General features: G+C 35.9%; 1 protein-coding gene across 1 annotated transcript in view; it reads left to right on the forward strand.

Moving 5' to 3' along the window:
• Nucleotides 1-364: 364 nt before the first annotated feature.
• LOC118752447 (Down syndrome cell adhesion molecule homolog) overlaps nucleotides 365-16,423 on the forward strand; it is a 36,045-nt gene continuing 19,986 nt past the window's right edge. Inside the window, exon 1 of the mRNA XM_036487364.1 lies at nucleotides 365-858. Coding sequence (XP_036343257.1) covers nucleotides 456-858 — 403 coding nt within the window. The 5' untranslated portion in view covers nucleotides 365-455. The remainder of the gene's footprint in view (nucleotides 859-16,423) is intronic.

The following is a 16,423-nucleotide window of genomic DNA, read 5'->3' on the forward strand; positions in this document are numbered from 1 at the left end:
TTTCTAAAAATTTCATAACAACATTATTTTTTGCCACAATTCTACTCTACATACTAATTTTCAACAATTTACATCTAATATTTACTGAAATATCGCAGTTTATGCATTTTTCGAAAATACCGTTATATGGGAAGTGGGCGTGGTTACAGTTCGATTTCGCCCATTTCCAGTACCAACCTACCTTGGATAAAGTGCAACCAAGCCTTAACTGCAGTTTTATTGACAAAGTAAAGAAATATAATATTTATACAGTTAAAAACCAAAAATATCTGATCAAGTCTTGCACCTTTGTTTGGTAAAATACAGTATTCATTAAAATCTAAGTTTCCTCTTTTATTGTTTTTCTTTAATTATTTGTAGATATTTGGCAAAATGCCGAGCATATAACCATCACCGGTGGTCAAACAGTTGTCAACATACAAAACCTGCGTCCTGCGAAAGCTTATCATATTCGGATGTCTGCGGAAAATAAATTGGGCGCCTCTGAGTATTCAGAGGTTGTTCAAGTAACCACTCTAGAGGAAGTGCCATCTGGGCCACCGTTGAATGTGCGTGCAGAAGCGAAAAGCTCCACCGAGATATCTGTCACATGGGATGCACCAGATCGGGACTATTGGAATGGAATACTGCTAGGATACTATGTTGGATATCAAATGTCACTATCGCCTGAAGACAAAGAAGTGAATCCCACACAAGGGTTTAGCTTCAAAACTGTCGAAGTGCGGTCACATTTTGGTGGAGAAACGGCACTAAGTAACTTAAACAAATTTACACAATATCACATAATTGTGCAGGCGTACACGAGTCAGGGCAGCGGACCACCGAGCAGAGAGATAGCAGTGCAAACCATGGAAGATGGTAAGTAATATGCTATACAAAATCATTAGCACATAACAAAAGCATGACACGAGATGCACATTGTGTTCCAGGAACCACTGTTCTTAATCTACCTCTTTCAAACGAAAATACTGGACAAGCACAGAGTACTTCTTAGGCAGACAGATCCTTCTGAACTTGGTAGTCTTATTCTCTCTCAGACGTCTACATTGGGATATCTTATAAAACGACAAGTTATTGTTGTTAACACTTTCTACAATCTGATAATCCCTCAATCTTTGTTGTCGACCTGAACTAACGGTATGCCTAGGAAAAGTGGCCTTTCGACAGGGTTTGTTGACATAAAGGTGTTTTTACATTTTCCGCAATTTTAATAAAAAAACGAAATTTATAAATTTAAGTGCTGAAAAAAACTTTTAAAGGCAAAATAAGGTGCATATATTTCGAATTCATTGCTATGGCCACTTACACTTATGTATGCCACATTCATATGTTGTTATATGGAATAGACCAGTGCTGCTCAAAATTTTTATATTGAAGTGAAATCACAATACATCTACAAAATTTATGTGTACACTGAGTTTTTTTTTGTAATTTAAATTAAGCTAAAAAGTACAAGTTTATTTTTATTGTACGATTAGTGAATGAAAATTGTTAGCAATGGGAGTCTTTACATACATATTTGTGAAAAATACAGTTAAGAAATGATAGTGACCTAGTGGCTGAAAAGTCGCAAAATTTAGTGGGAGTAATCCTTGCACATATTTACAACATATTGCAAGCTCAAATTTTACATTTTCATTCGTATCATTGGGATACTACTCGCATATAAAAGTCCCATTTTAAATCGTTAATAAATGATAGCACCATTGAAGCAATATGCAATAAAATTGAAGGAGGGCACCTTAAATCAAGGGTGGACAGGAGATAAGAGTTTCTCCAACATTAATTTATAATTTTATTTTATTTTTTGCGCGAAGTTTGCCGGACATTCGTTGGCATTTTCCATCAAAATCGCGAAATTTATTTTTTCTACAATCCGACGTTGAAAGAATATCTGCAATCCTGTCAATTTTACGCGGTGTAATGCTGCCAGGGATCTGCATTGAATTCAGATTGGAAATCAATCATTTTCTATATCCCCTATTCTGGCGTTGCAAGTAATATTTCTTCATTCGTTTAATAATTACAAAGCACAACATACACTACGTACGCTTTGCACTCAAAGTTGCAAATGTGTTTTTTTTTCAAAAAATTTCGTTTTCACTTTCAGTAAATACGAATATTAAATCAATTTATAATATAAATTTTTTTTTCAGTGCTGACATATTTTTTATTATTTTTTCATTCTATAATTGTTTGTGTAAATTTGTACATTTTACTGGAGTGCCTTAGCTTCATATGCGAGGGCGTTTGCTTTGCCCTTCCATATGAAACTCAAGCACTTTCATATGAATTGTGTTTATATGTCAGGGCATACGGGAGGGCGATAAATTTTTTTTTTATATTTAAAGTGTAAATTTGTATATGTGCCTATACTTCAGGGCAAAACAAAAACAAATGTGCTACAAGTGCTTATGGAGTGAGCAGCTCTGGACTAGACAATGAACATACTTTACAAACTGTTAAAATCTGCAATTTCAGATATTTGAATTGACCATGAAAAATCTTGTTACGAATCATTTTTTGCAAAATTTTTTGCAAGTTTTATTTCCTTCCCTTCTTAAAGGTAAAATTAGTAAATAAGGTAAAAAAATCCGCGCGTTCAGAAAAAGGATTTTCTTCTAATTAATTTTTGAACTCTTAACTTAGATCCAAGAATTTATAGTGCAGTCTGTATTTTCCCATGGATACAAATGTATGTTTTTCCATTGCATTCCCAAATTTGTAATTTAATCAACGCTTAAGTTTTGGCTTTCCTTTTCTACCGTGGCCGCCTGAGAGACACCGTATGTGCCTATTGGAGCTCGAATTACTGTCCGGTATAGTGTGTGTGCTTTCGCGCACGTGGTACAAACTAATCGACTAATTAGCCGTTTTCCATTTCCTTGCGCGCCATTTGCGCACTTTTCTAAGCATTACTCGAAATAACATGAAGGTATCGAAAATAGCCTGAGATCACCAAAGCCGAGCTAAAAAAATGCTAGATAATTTTTAAAAGAGCTAAAAAAATTAGCTAGGAGCTAAAGCCAAATTTTCGGAGCTAAATAGAAAAAATAAATAAAATAAAAAAACGCTTTAATATACCACGCTTTTATAAATGGACTAAAAAGTAGAAAATAATATTTCTTAGTTCCATAGAGTTTGTTTTGATAACTTTTGATTTTGAAATCTTAGCAAAAGTCATTATAAACAATTTATGAGATTGAAAAAGAAAAACGTGGAGCGCATGCAATACAAAGAATTAGATTTAATTGACAATAGTCCAACTACATAACCTAGACCTAAAATTTCAACAGCGCAACTACAAAATTTGAGATCGATTTTAAGCGATCGTTATTCATATACCCACATATGTACATACATATATTACTTTTCATATCAATTTAAGTCTATTACATGCGCCCACGCTTTTCATTTTCAATCTCATAAATTGTTTATAATGACTTTTGCTAAACTTTCAAAATCAAAAGTTATCAAAACAAATTCCATGGGACTGAGAAATATTATTTTCTACTTTTTAGTGCATTTATAAAGGAGTGGTATATAAAAAAGTTGTTTGTATTTTATTTATTTTCTACTTTTTAGTCTTGTCCGTATAAAATTTTGCAATAGATATTAAAATAATTCAACGATATTAATAGATTGCTGCACACACATGCATATATTTATGCACATTAGGGTGGTCTAAATATACACGTGAAAAAGTAAGGTCGGAATTTGTATGCTCTCATCCCCTAGGATTGTTCTATACTGAAAAAATATACCTCTACTTTTTTATTTTAAAATCAAAAAAATATGTAGAGGTCGCCAAAAAGCGCCCAAAGCTTTCCATGTATTTTGTATGGGGAAAAACCACTTTTCGTAGAAAAAGTATAGAGCTCTTAAAAATCAATATTTTTCTATCGGAAAACTCTGTTTCTCTGCAACAGACTCCAATAGTAATACTTAATTGTTAAATTAACAATTTTTTCATCGCAACTATAACTTATAGGTCCGCCAAAAACCTATAAAAACCCCGAAAAATTCAATGTGGGGACCAATAAAAAATCGTCAGTACTAAAAATGGTCAAATAAACAATTGGGTATTATTACTGAAAGTATCTTGAAGATAACCAGAGTTTTCCGATCGAAAAATATTGATTTTCAAGAATTCTATACCATTTCTACGAAAAGTTGTTTTTTCCCTATATAAAGATACATGGTAAACTGTGACCGCTTTGAGCGACCTCTAAATATTTTTTGATTTTAGAGTAAAAAAATAGGGGTATACTTTTTTTCGATATAGAACGACCTTAGGTGGTGAGAGCATTACAATTTCATTGGCACTGTAAGCGCCTAGGCGATTTTGGCCGAGTCCAAAACAGCACGCCAGTCATTTCTCTTCTGTGCCAACTGACGCCAATTGGAAATGCCAAGTGAAGCCAAGTCCTTCTCCACCTGGTCTTTCCAACACAAAGGCGGCCTTCCTCTTCCTCAGTTACCAGTATCGCGGCCCGCGTTGAATACTTTCAGAGCAGGAGCGTTTCTGTCCATTTGAACGACTTAGCCAAGCGAGCGGAACCGCTGAATTTTAATTCGCTGCACTATGTCTATATCGTTGTAAAGCTCAAACAGCTCATCGTTAAATCGTCTGCGGTATTCGCCATCGCAAACGCGTAAAGGCCCGTAAATCTTTCGCAGAATCTTTATTTCGAAAACTCTAAAAGCCGCTTCATCACATGTTTTCATTGTCCATGCCACCGCGCCATACACCAGCGCAGGCATGATGAGTAACTTATGGAGTGTGATCTTTGAACGACGAGAGAGGACTTAACTTCTCAACTTCTCCGTAGGCTTTCAAGGCTGACATTATTATTGGTCTTAATGCTGGTTCACAAATAAACGAAGTTGTATACTTTTGATACCCGAGCCCACTTTTGCACAAGGGTATTATAACTTTGTTCACATAACGGTTGTTTTTAACAGGCAAAACGATTCGAGATAGATATAGACAAATGTATACATAAATTATCAGAATGAAAAAATAAACCGATAAAGCGGTGACTGTCTGTCCGTCCGTCCGTCTGTGCACACAATAACTCGAGTAAAAATTGAGATATCTTAACGAAATTTTAAGTGTACTTCTTTTCAGCGTAGGACGGCTGGTGTTCGAAATGGGCAAAATCGGACGATAACCACGCTTACTCCCATCTACAACACGGTCGAATAGTGTTCCCTCCATAATTTAAGTACGTTCTGGATATCAGTATCTTGGTCGCCATGGCTGTTCTTACAGGAGCTCGCCCTGGTCTTAAAACCTTCAGTAATTCGCCAACTCTCTGATAAAATTTTCGGGCGTTTTTCTTGTCGGCCAGCATTTCAAGCTATTCGCACTCACGTATTTCGGCCTCTCTTCTTAATGCGGCAAATACGTCTCGCTTCCCTCTTCAGTTCCATATAACGGTCCCACATGACTCGCGTTGTGCCCGAGCGCAGCGTGGCCCTGTAGGCGGCATCTTTTTTCTCTGCGGCTTCTTGGCACACCTCATCGAAACAGTTGTCCTTTCGGGCTCGCTGAAATCCGAGTGTTTCTTCGGCGGTGGTACTTAATGAGCTGGAAATGTGGCTCCACTGCTCGCGTATGTCGGTTTGTTGAAGAGTGCTCACAGAGGTATGTGGGCCGAATGGCGAATAAATTCGCCGTCTGTTGTGATTGCAGCTTTTAAACGTTAAGCTTTCCTTGCATTGTTGGGCGCAGATTTTTTGTTGCACAGAGGCGGGTAAGTATCTTGGCTGCTACAAGATAGTGGTCCGAGTCGATTTTCCTACGTTAATTCCTATGTACGTCTAAAACACTGGAATCATGCCCTCCGTCTATCATAACATGGTCGATTTGGTCTCTCGTTTTTCGATCTGGACACAGCTGGGGGCTGAAGTTTCCGACAGTGGCGCCAAAGATCCCTTCCTTGCCCACCTTGGTATTGAAGTCGCCAAGCACGATTTTTATATCGTGTAGGGGGCAGCATTCATATGTTCTCTCCAAGTGCTCATAGAAGAAATCCTTGGACGCCTCGCCCTTCTCTTCCGTCGGAGCATGAGCGCAGATGAGCGTAGAATCTCGCTTTGATGCGGATTGTGGCTAGACGTTCGTCCACCGGCGTGAATGCCAGTACTCGGCGACGGAGTCTCTCTCCCACCACAAATACCACACCGAATTTGCCTCTCTTTACGTGGCAACTATAGTAGACGTCGCAAGGCTCCACGCTTACCTTGGCTTGCCTCGTCCATCGCATTTTTTGGATGGCGGTGACGTCCGCCTTTGTCTTCCCGAGGACATTAACCAGCCGGAAAGAAGCACCTTCCCCATTAAGGGTCCGGATATTCCAGGTTCATACCCTCAAATCATAGTCTTTAATACGGGAAATATAAACACTCGATGCGCGACCTCTTAAAATTATCGTAGAGAGGGGAGATTCATGGAGGATCATTACATGCCAAATACTAAAGTTTGAGTCAGATTGCGGTCGCGTTGCAGGATGTTTATTTTTTTGACGTGGTCTAATGTACGTATGTATATGTTTGTAACGTGAATGTATGTACACTAGACTGCATCACCAAAATAAGTTGCGGTTTTTCCGCCGGGATTACAAAATTTATTATATTTTAAGACGTCCACCAAAATATTTCGGAAAAATAATAAGATTTAAGCGAGCTGGACCGATTTGAAAATACCTCCAAAAATTTAGTTTTTTATGGATAAAAATAGTTTCTTAAAAAAGTCATTCGTGTCCCAATTTTCATATACCAACACGTCTTAATTCAACTTTGAATGATGTTCATTCATCCTAAAAAAACAGCATCTATGATCTCCAGGGACCCAAAATAACCGTTATCAAAAATAAAAAGTCAAGGACAAAGTATTGTTGTAGACAAGATTTTTTAAAGTTCTTGAGGTCCCCAGGACATTCTCTTTAAGAATCCTTCGTGTCCTTTATTTTCTTAACTTTTTGAAAAAAGTCCAATATAAACGGTTTAAAGTTGACTTTTATTTTTTCAATCAAATAATAACGGTTAAAATGTGACTTTTATTTTTTTCGGCAAAAATAAAAGGCTTGGCTAAATACCGAAAGAGCCTTCAGTCTAAATAAATAATTTGGTACCAATCGATTCGTCTCAACTTCTAGATTTCAAAAATATATAATTTGTCTTTATTGGGCCTCTGCGATTCAAGCGACATAAAAACTAGCTGAAGTCTGATTCACTTAGGTATACTTATAGGTATATTTTTCTCCATATAACAAAATATTCGCTCATACCTTATATGGAGAAAAATGCCTAGAGCCGTCAGCAACAAAATTATTAAAAATCAACGCGATTTCTCAGCCACTTCAAATTTGTACATTGTTATACTAAAATTGAAGGGGCTATAAAACCGCATACCAGAAATTTTCGTAAAATATCTCAGTAAAAAGTTTAAAATTTTGATGAAAATTCATTAAATTTTCCTTAATATTGCATACAGGTTGAAACCTTCATTTATATGGTTTTATTTATAGCATGAGCCATATTTTGGTACAAAAATAACAAAAAAATTATAGCTTGCAAAACATTGTGAATATTTAAAAAAACAAGGGTGAACACAGATATAGTGGAGCGAGCGTATGTGCAAAGGTTAAGCGCACTCGTACAAACTTTTCGTATAACAAAAAGCTTTGCTAGAATATGAAATTACCATACGAATAACTGTATACCAATTCAATCGGTGTTGTTGGAATACTCGCACTTTTACTTAGGTACATACTATTTTCGTGACAAATCTTTTAGGTGCGATAGTAATATGGTTGTTGCTTTGCTGGCCCGAACAATTCGTAAGCAAAAAAGTACTTAAACTTTGACAAAATCCATGAATACCCAAAATAAAAAAAAGTGTGCATTTAAGTGTTAAAGAAAGTGGTTATTAACTACAAATATAAAGGTGATTAAAAGAAAAAATAACTTGTAAGTGCTAAGGTAAAACTTTAATACTAGGTAAGTTATAATCACCCTGCACAAAATTGTGCGACTAACCTCTAAAGAGAGTATTCCGAGATTACTCTCAATCGGGTACAATTGGCATTAATTAGTCCCACCTAGTCTCATACGGGTACTAATGGAGGTCAATTAGTCTCGAGTCATCCCTTATGGGTATACTTGGATTTCAATTAGTCCCCAACTCATCTCTAACAGGTACTGTTAACGATTTAATGATATGTACGCACTTAGTCAATGAAATTTCATGTGCGGCGTTGGCACACAGAGAGAGTATTCGCCTAACAAAACTGGGCACCCCGGTTCGAATCTCAGCTGGCGCAAATTTTTATTTTTATTTTTTAAAAGTGACTAGTCGCTTTTTATACCCGTTCGGGTATAAAGGTGAACAATTAGTCTCTTCATAAGACATACTCGAACAAAAGCGATCAGTTCATTCCATATAAGGAGATCAAAGGTGGTATTAGTCGCATGCCCCTTTGCGATTGCTCCCGGTGTCATCCCGGATTAGTCCAATTTTTTGCAGGGCAGGCATGGGCACTACCACAAACAAACGATGAGCACAACATGCGCATGTATTAGCGTGCTTACGATAGGACGGTGGGACAAATTGGAGTTTTGGTACCTTTTGGTAAATTTGGAATTCGGTAAATTTGGGGTTTTGAGGTTTTGAAGAGGGTTACCAGCTGTATCAAATGTTAAATTCAAATTATTTAATAAGTTAAATAAATTAATAAAAGATGTGTATAAATCGAAATGGGTTTGAAAAGGAGGTTAAGAAATCCACTTCAATTTAATTCATTAGTTATAGAGTTATGTGTGACAATATCAGACAGAAGAGGTTTAAAAAGGTTTTAGTTTGAAAAAACTTTTAAAGAGGGTTGCCACCTGCTTGAAGAGTCCAATTTATTTAATTTATAAACAAGTTAAATGAAAAATTAAAATATGAGTTTCAAACGAAATAGTTTTCAAAAAACGGTAGTTTGAAAATATTCTTTATTAGGGTTGTCACCTATTCGAAAAGTAATATCTATTACTACGTTTATGCGACAGAATTCATAAATTCCGCATTTCGTGAATTCAAAAATTGGTTCCGTTTATGCATAATTTTCTAATTCATGAAAAAATAAATAAATTCAAGATATAAATTCAGGAAAAAAAATAAAAATAAATTGTATAATTCAATTCATAATTCAATTTAAAACTAATTGCTTACAATGTAACGTAGTTAATGATTTCGTCGTAATTTAATTCCAAATCTGTAGTTTTTATCCTAAGTAGATCTTCTAAAGGCTCTTTAGTAAGTCTGCTACGATGTGAATTCTTGATGAATACCATTGATGAAAATGCTGATTCGCAAACATATGTTGTTCCAAACATATACCATGTTTATACCTACGACAAAGCCGCATTAACAAAAAACAGATTTGACTCGATAAAACCGTATTGAAAAGTAAACAAACTCCGTTAGTTTTATTCGACATTTATTTAATAATAAATTTGCGCGGTGGACCGAAATGGAAGCGAAGAATGATACAAATTTATTATAATAATAAATACAATTAAAAACGAGCTGTATAAAGAAAAAAACACCCAATTTTGATTTCGCGTTAAATGAATTATTCGTTTATAAGGGTTTTCTAACCGATGTGAGAAATAAAAAGCCAATTTGAAATCAAGTTCGAGTCAATACACTTTTCAATTTCAACGCGTATTGAAATTTTGTTTATGCATTTGGTTTGAATCACACCGAACTGAGTCACAGCGCTTTATGCATCGTACAGTTTCATAAGTGAAAACACTATCAGCTGATTGCCAGAAAATGCCTACAGCTGAGATCACCTGTTTTTTGGCATGTGCTCTTATCTTTTACAATTTCTTTCATTTCTATTACAATTTCTTTTATTTCTATTACAATTTATTCAAAACACACTAACACACTGAACCAAAAACACCAATACACTAACCAAAAACACACCTAGAGCCTGCCAAACACACACCTACAGCCTGCCAGAAAAAAACGGTAAGAAGAAGAGCTACTTTACTTATGGAACTTTACGATGGTTTTATGTGTCGGTATAAACAAGGTAATAGAAAACAGTCTATAAATTTCATTTTTCAACAGCGGGTATTTTTTATTCATCTACATTCTTCCAAAACTGAATCCCACGCTCTAAAGTAGGGACGCACAGCAGAGGTGCACGCAGTTGACGTCGCGGGCAAACTGCGAGCACGCGAGGGTGCTAGGCGAGGTGAAGTGAGCTGTACGGAGATGGCATCGTATACATATTAACCACTACACACTTATTTTCAAGTAAAAATGCGTGTATGTATGTGTACTTTTGCGACAACTGAGCCAGTGTGGCATCAGGCCACCAGAAAAAGCCAATTTTTCTAAAACAAAGGCGCCAAGTTTTTTATTATCATGTTTAATAATTTTTTTGATTCAGTAAAAAGTGTATATATATATCCATTTCCTCACGTTTTTATTAATAAATTAATTTCAATACATTTATAACAACGCAAAACATATTTAATTTACCTATTCCTCACATTTTATTCAGTAAATGAATTCCATCTTAATGTAGAATATTAGTATATAGTGTATACATACATACATATGTACCTATGCATTCGGTGTGCTTAAATTAAAAAAGCATCACTAAATACCGCACCAAGCATTGAATTCCAATTATTTTGGCTTTTTGGTTTCCCAAAGCACTAAATTTAGTGCAAAATGCACGACCTTGGCAACAGTGAGCTGAGTACATCAATGCTCAAACAGTGATGCCAGACCAAGTATTGAGTAAATGCGCTATGTATATTTTTCTTTTAAAGCAAAAGTTCTAATTGGCGGGGGGATTGATTTTTGGTTCTTACATAGAACACTGATAAGATTCACAAACTTATCTTAGGACTTAATTAAAATAATCAACATTATTTGTAGACGAATATATTTGTGTTCGTATGAAATAGTAGCTTATGTCGGGAGGCTGGCTTTAGTAAAATGTACCATTTCCTATATTCTTTAAACCACAAGGAATTTTTTTATGAAACTTTATACGAATATTGACTTGCTAGCATCGCCATTAACATTACCGTCTTTTACGTTTATTTTCCAAGAGTTCTTCAACGACGGCACCAGTGAGTCTTTCGCAATCATATGCTGCGAATGGTTCATTATACTAAAGCCAGTCTTCCGACATAAGCTACTTTTCTATACGAACACAGATATGTATACTTCCTAATAGGATTGTAAAATGCCCAATACCCAAATCCCTCGGATGAGTTATTATCGGTAAAAAATTGGGTACGCTCAAATCTGGCATCGCTGCAACAAGTACTTTGTCACGCCAGTGAAACAGTGTTGATATTTTAAGTACAATTGTACTTTTTTCAGTACAATTAATTTTAAGATGTACAAAAGTACAATTTGCCGATTTTAAGTACAATTTCAACATCAAAAATACTTTTTGTACCAAACGCTAAAATCTCTTCTAGCACTTTGATTCTTAATCCGTTTACATTTAAGTAAATGGATATACCTATATTTCATATTTGCTACAAGACGAAATTATGGATTGTAATTTTGAATGTAAACGTGATTGTGAACAGTAATATTAGTGATGTGCGTTATGGTGATTGCGATTTCTTATCACCGGCGGGTGAAATATCCCTCATCGCTATTTATTTTGAAAAAATATTTGGAAATGCAATTTACCTAATGGCGATCCTGCAGAAATAAAAGTAGTTGAGCAATTCGGGCGTTGAAAGTAAAAAAATGTATGTAAATTCCATGCGTTGAAATAATAAATTTCCCTTGAGGATTTCCATTATATCGATAGTGATCTCATTTTATGTTCATTAATATGAACTGACCTATATAGTGTATTAATGTTTTATCATCATTGTCTTCATCTTTGACAAAATTACACGGTCCCCCGGTATTTATTTTATTTTTTTAAATAATTTTAATTATTTTTTTATAATTCTAGTATAATAAGGTGCAATTTTGAAGTGTCTAGAAAATACCATTGATTTTTTTAATTTTTCTGTTTGCGGTGTTGCGCACTTTCTCCCATATAACGAACGTTCGCATTTTATGTTATATGGATGAATGCGCGTGAAGCGTTGTTGTTTTTTATTCCAGTATTTTAAATTAAGCTTTGTTTTATAGTTTTTCTTAGACAATGATAAATGATGTACACAAATTTCAGTATGGAAAAAAAGTGCAACACCTTCAACGAAAAAAGTTCTCAAAAATCTACGCGAATTGAATGTACTATCTCGATCATTTAAACATCTCGGACTCGCCCACCCCTAAAAATGATTATTTAAATCTAAAGTATATATTGAGTGATATTTAATATTTGCTTTAGAGATGCAATTTCGACAAATTTGTTTATACAAAAATGTTAAGCGCATATGCAGAATGTGGAAGCGAGATTCTTCTGCTTGCGTTTCTATGTTTATATCATTTATCAGTTTAAGCACATACGATTAAATGTAAAAAAATATTTTTAATTGCGGAAAGAAATATTTATTAGTCGCATTGAGTTACGCAAAAATAGTGCCGAAAATCAATCGATTGTGCTGAAGGTTCCGGCTGCTTCCGAAAGGGCCGAAAACGGCACAATGTACACTCATTTTCCATCACTGTTACACATACAATCTCACTATTCTGTTGACTTCGTTTTCCCCTTCCGATAACTTTTTGCTTCCGCGCTTGCCCAGCACCGCTGTGCAAAGCTTTGCACGCGCAGTCGCCCGCGACACATATGTGCTGATTTGGGCATCCCTACTCTAAAGGAAGGTCTAAATCAGTTTATAGCCTTCTTAATTCTTCTTGAAAGCGTGTTTCTTGGTCTTCAATTTTGCAAATTAGAGGATTATTGTAGAGGTAATTTAAAGATTGAATACAACTAAAGTCCTTAAATCTAACGTCTAAATTTTGTTCTAGATCAGAGAAGGTTTCGGAATATTGGGAAAGCTTGCCTTGCATTTGAAAGCAGTCACAAATCTCTTTGGTGTATTTGAAATGATCCAAAACCCCCTCACAGATTTCATTAATTATGATATGTATGCGTTTTTTGAAAGTTTCCACTGATGCAATGAAATCAAAAATGAATTTATATTTTCCTTGCATGCTTAGATTTAATTGGGGAAAAAAGGTTGAAATGTCACAAAGCAAAGCGAGGTCTAACAAAAAATCTGGATTCCTTAAATTCTTAACAATTTCTTTTGTTTCCGTCGAAGGATCTTCTGCAAAAAAAAAGGATAATTTCTTCTCTTAAATTAAAAAGTCTTTCAAGGCATTTTGCCTTACTGAGCCATCTAACCTCAGTATAGAATATAATATCACCAAAGTCGGTACCTATTTCTTCCAAAAACGAACGAAATTTTCGATCAGTTAATGCATTATGTCCTTCACGAATTCGTTTGATAATTTTAACTGCAACTTGCATTGTTTGTCTTATTTTGAAACTTTTTGCTAATAACTGCTGTTGATGATGCATACAATGAAAAACTGGCACATTAACGCCATTGGGTATGAGTTGACCAACGAAACCTTCCCTTTTTCCAGTCATGACTGGAGCACCGTCTGTGCAAACTGATGACAGTTTATTTTTCTCAGCAAATGAGAACAACTGCTGTTCGACAATTTGATATATATTTTTTTTCCAGTAGCGTTGTTGTGCAGTCCCCGCAAGCATAGCATATCCTCCTGTATATTAAATTCGTCATCTTCAATTCTAATGCAAACTATAAGCTGACTTACATCACAAACATCTGTACTTTCGTCTAATGCAATGGCATAAAATTTAGATTTCATTATATTTCTTTTAAGGTTAAGATATATAAATTTTGAAATATCTTCGATGCGACGAGTAATTGTTCGGCGGGACAAAGGTATATCGTTTACAATTTTCGCCAGCTCTACACCTTTTTGTCCGAAACAACCAAGCACCGCCACCGCTAGCTCTTAAAAAAAAAACCATCCTCTAATCGCCTCCCTTTTTTAGCCAAAGCATAGCTTATTACGATTGACGCTTTTAAGCGAGCTTCACTAAAATCGTCATCCGGTACTTTTTCTTGCATACTTTCAATATAAGCAAGTTTGGATCCGAAAAATTTTATCATTCGGTCTTCCGGGCTCAAATCATTTACACTGGGGTGGAAGACTAACAAATGCCGCTTTAAACTCTGCTCTTTAATAAAATTTAGGGCTTTTGAGCAAATCAAGCATTGTGGCTTCTCAGCACTGTTTAAAATAAAAAAAATTCAATTTCCCACCCAGTCTGAAACATTATAAAAAAATTCATACACATCAATTTTTGCCCACTGTTTCACGCATAATTATGCGGCGTCCACCCCAATTGTTTGACTGTTGCAAGCAAACCACAGTATATACAGTAATAAACCTTTTCGTAGTTTTTCACCAATTGGTCCCCGAGGAGTACTTTTGGGTTGTGTGCAGCGGTTTCGTGTTTGGCGCACGGCAACACTTACTGTGGGGAATTTCGCCTCATGTTTAGAAAAAGTTCTTTTCGAGGATAAAATATATATAATTGTGTTATTTATGAACAAAATGTAGGTTAAATATAATATCAATGCTTAATTAAGAGTAATATCTCTAGTAAAGTACATAATTATTGCCTGTGCTTCTTTAAAATAGAAACTCAAATCGTAATCATAACACTGAATGGAATTTTCATAAATGTAAGTTTAAAATCAATAAAATATCCATTGTAAGATTATATTTTTATGAAAAACGTAAATTTTGTAAGTTTATCAAGGAATATTCCAAATTTCCGAATATATTTAAGTCTTTTTTACCAAAACAAAACAAGGTTTGCATAGTTATAGAGACTCCAAAGCCTGCCAGCGTATCCGCCCAGAGAGCTCATTAAGCACACCCAAGTTTGAGCGACCATTACCCGGAGCTCCTCAAAAATACTCAACATCAAAGTATAGAATGTCACAAATATGAATCATACACACATAGAATTGCTATGAATGGCTGCCGTATAAACTCAGGACACGCATTTACTTGGAAACTCCGAAGGTTATGGTGGTCATAGGTTCAGCCAGCACATTCAATGGTCCATTACCCGGACCTGCTCCAACATGATGAGTAGATTTTAGTGAGGCTCACATGCCACTGCCTCTGGCTACACGCTGGATATCGGAATATTGCAAAAAAATAGCAATTATCTCTTACAATTATAAGAAAAGTGTTTCTTTACAAAATTACCTGTGCCACTCTGCCATAGTACGGTTGTTGCTCCATTTCATACCACAGTAAATTTGTATGCAACTCTGAATCAGCAAAATTCATGCTCCTTCTCATTATCAACCCTGATCAGATTTTACCCCCGAGGAGTACTCAAAAAGGTTTATTACTGTATATACTGTGAAGCAAACTGAATGCTTTTCTCGCTAAACTCGTTACTCTCTATTTTTGTATACGTACACGCATTTTTTACCTTCCTTTTATTAACTCGGGACTAGATGGCTCCTTTCTCAAAAACACGTCTTTTCGCTTCGCTTGTTACAATCGAATGAATTTATTATATCGTTAATGTTGCCAGGTTACATGTATTGCCTTTACATGGTAAGTGTTGCCAAATACTTATTTCTAGAATACTTATGTTCTACTACAATATTTATATTCTACTACAGCTCGGCCAACCTGACCTAAATGATCGACCCGATCATTTGCTACACAGCTTATGGCTAGTTGTGTACCGATAGATTCCACTGTGTTTCTTTCAGTCTCAATCGCGTAATCATCCTCCTTCTCTTTGCTCTTCCAGCGTTTTATGTTACAAGCTTCGATAATGCTATCATAAGGTATTTGGGTAATTTGTCCATTTTCGATATCTTTTATAACGTAACGGTCATTCGGAAGTATTTTATAAACCACGTAAGGAGGATGGTTCCGTGCGCAGAAGTGGAAAACTTTTGACTGCCATTCACCTGGGAGTGGCCAGAAGCGATTCTTGTGCGTACGGTTTAAATCGCAGCTCACAACATCCGGATATTTATATCCACGCATCCTCTGGGTAGCAACCAAACACCCGTTTGGGAGCGAGCTAAAGTGAGAAGGCGTAAAACTTCGCGTGCGCTGGGTTGGGGTCCCGCCACGATAAATACCCACCCAATGAAAAGAAAAAAACAGCCTCGGATGAGACCCCCTTTTTCTGATGACGACCACGGCAAACGTATAAAGGACTATGATTTAAAGGTATGCACCTGGAATATCCGGACCCTTAATGGGGAAGGTGCCTCTGCCCGGCTGGTTGATGTCCTCGGGAAGACAAAGGCGGACATCACCACCATCCAAGAAATGCGATGGACGGGGCAAAGTAAAGTAAGCGTGAAGCCTTGCGACGTCTACTACAGTTGCCACGTA

The sequence above is a fragment of the Rhagoletis pomonella genome, unplaced genomic scaffold, assembly GCF_013731165.1.
Source record: "Rhagoletis pomonella isolate Grant_MI unplaced genomic scaffold, Rhpom_1.0 Rhpom_scaffold_01512, whole genome shotgun sequence".
NCBI classification, from domain to species: Eukaryota; Metazoa; Arthropoda; class Insecta; order Diptera; family Tephritidae; genus Rhagoletis; species Rhagoletis pomonella.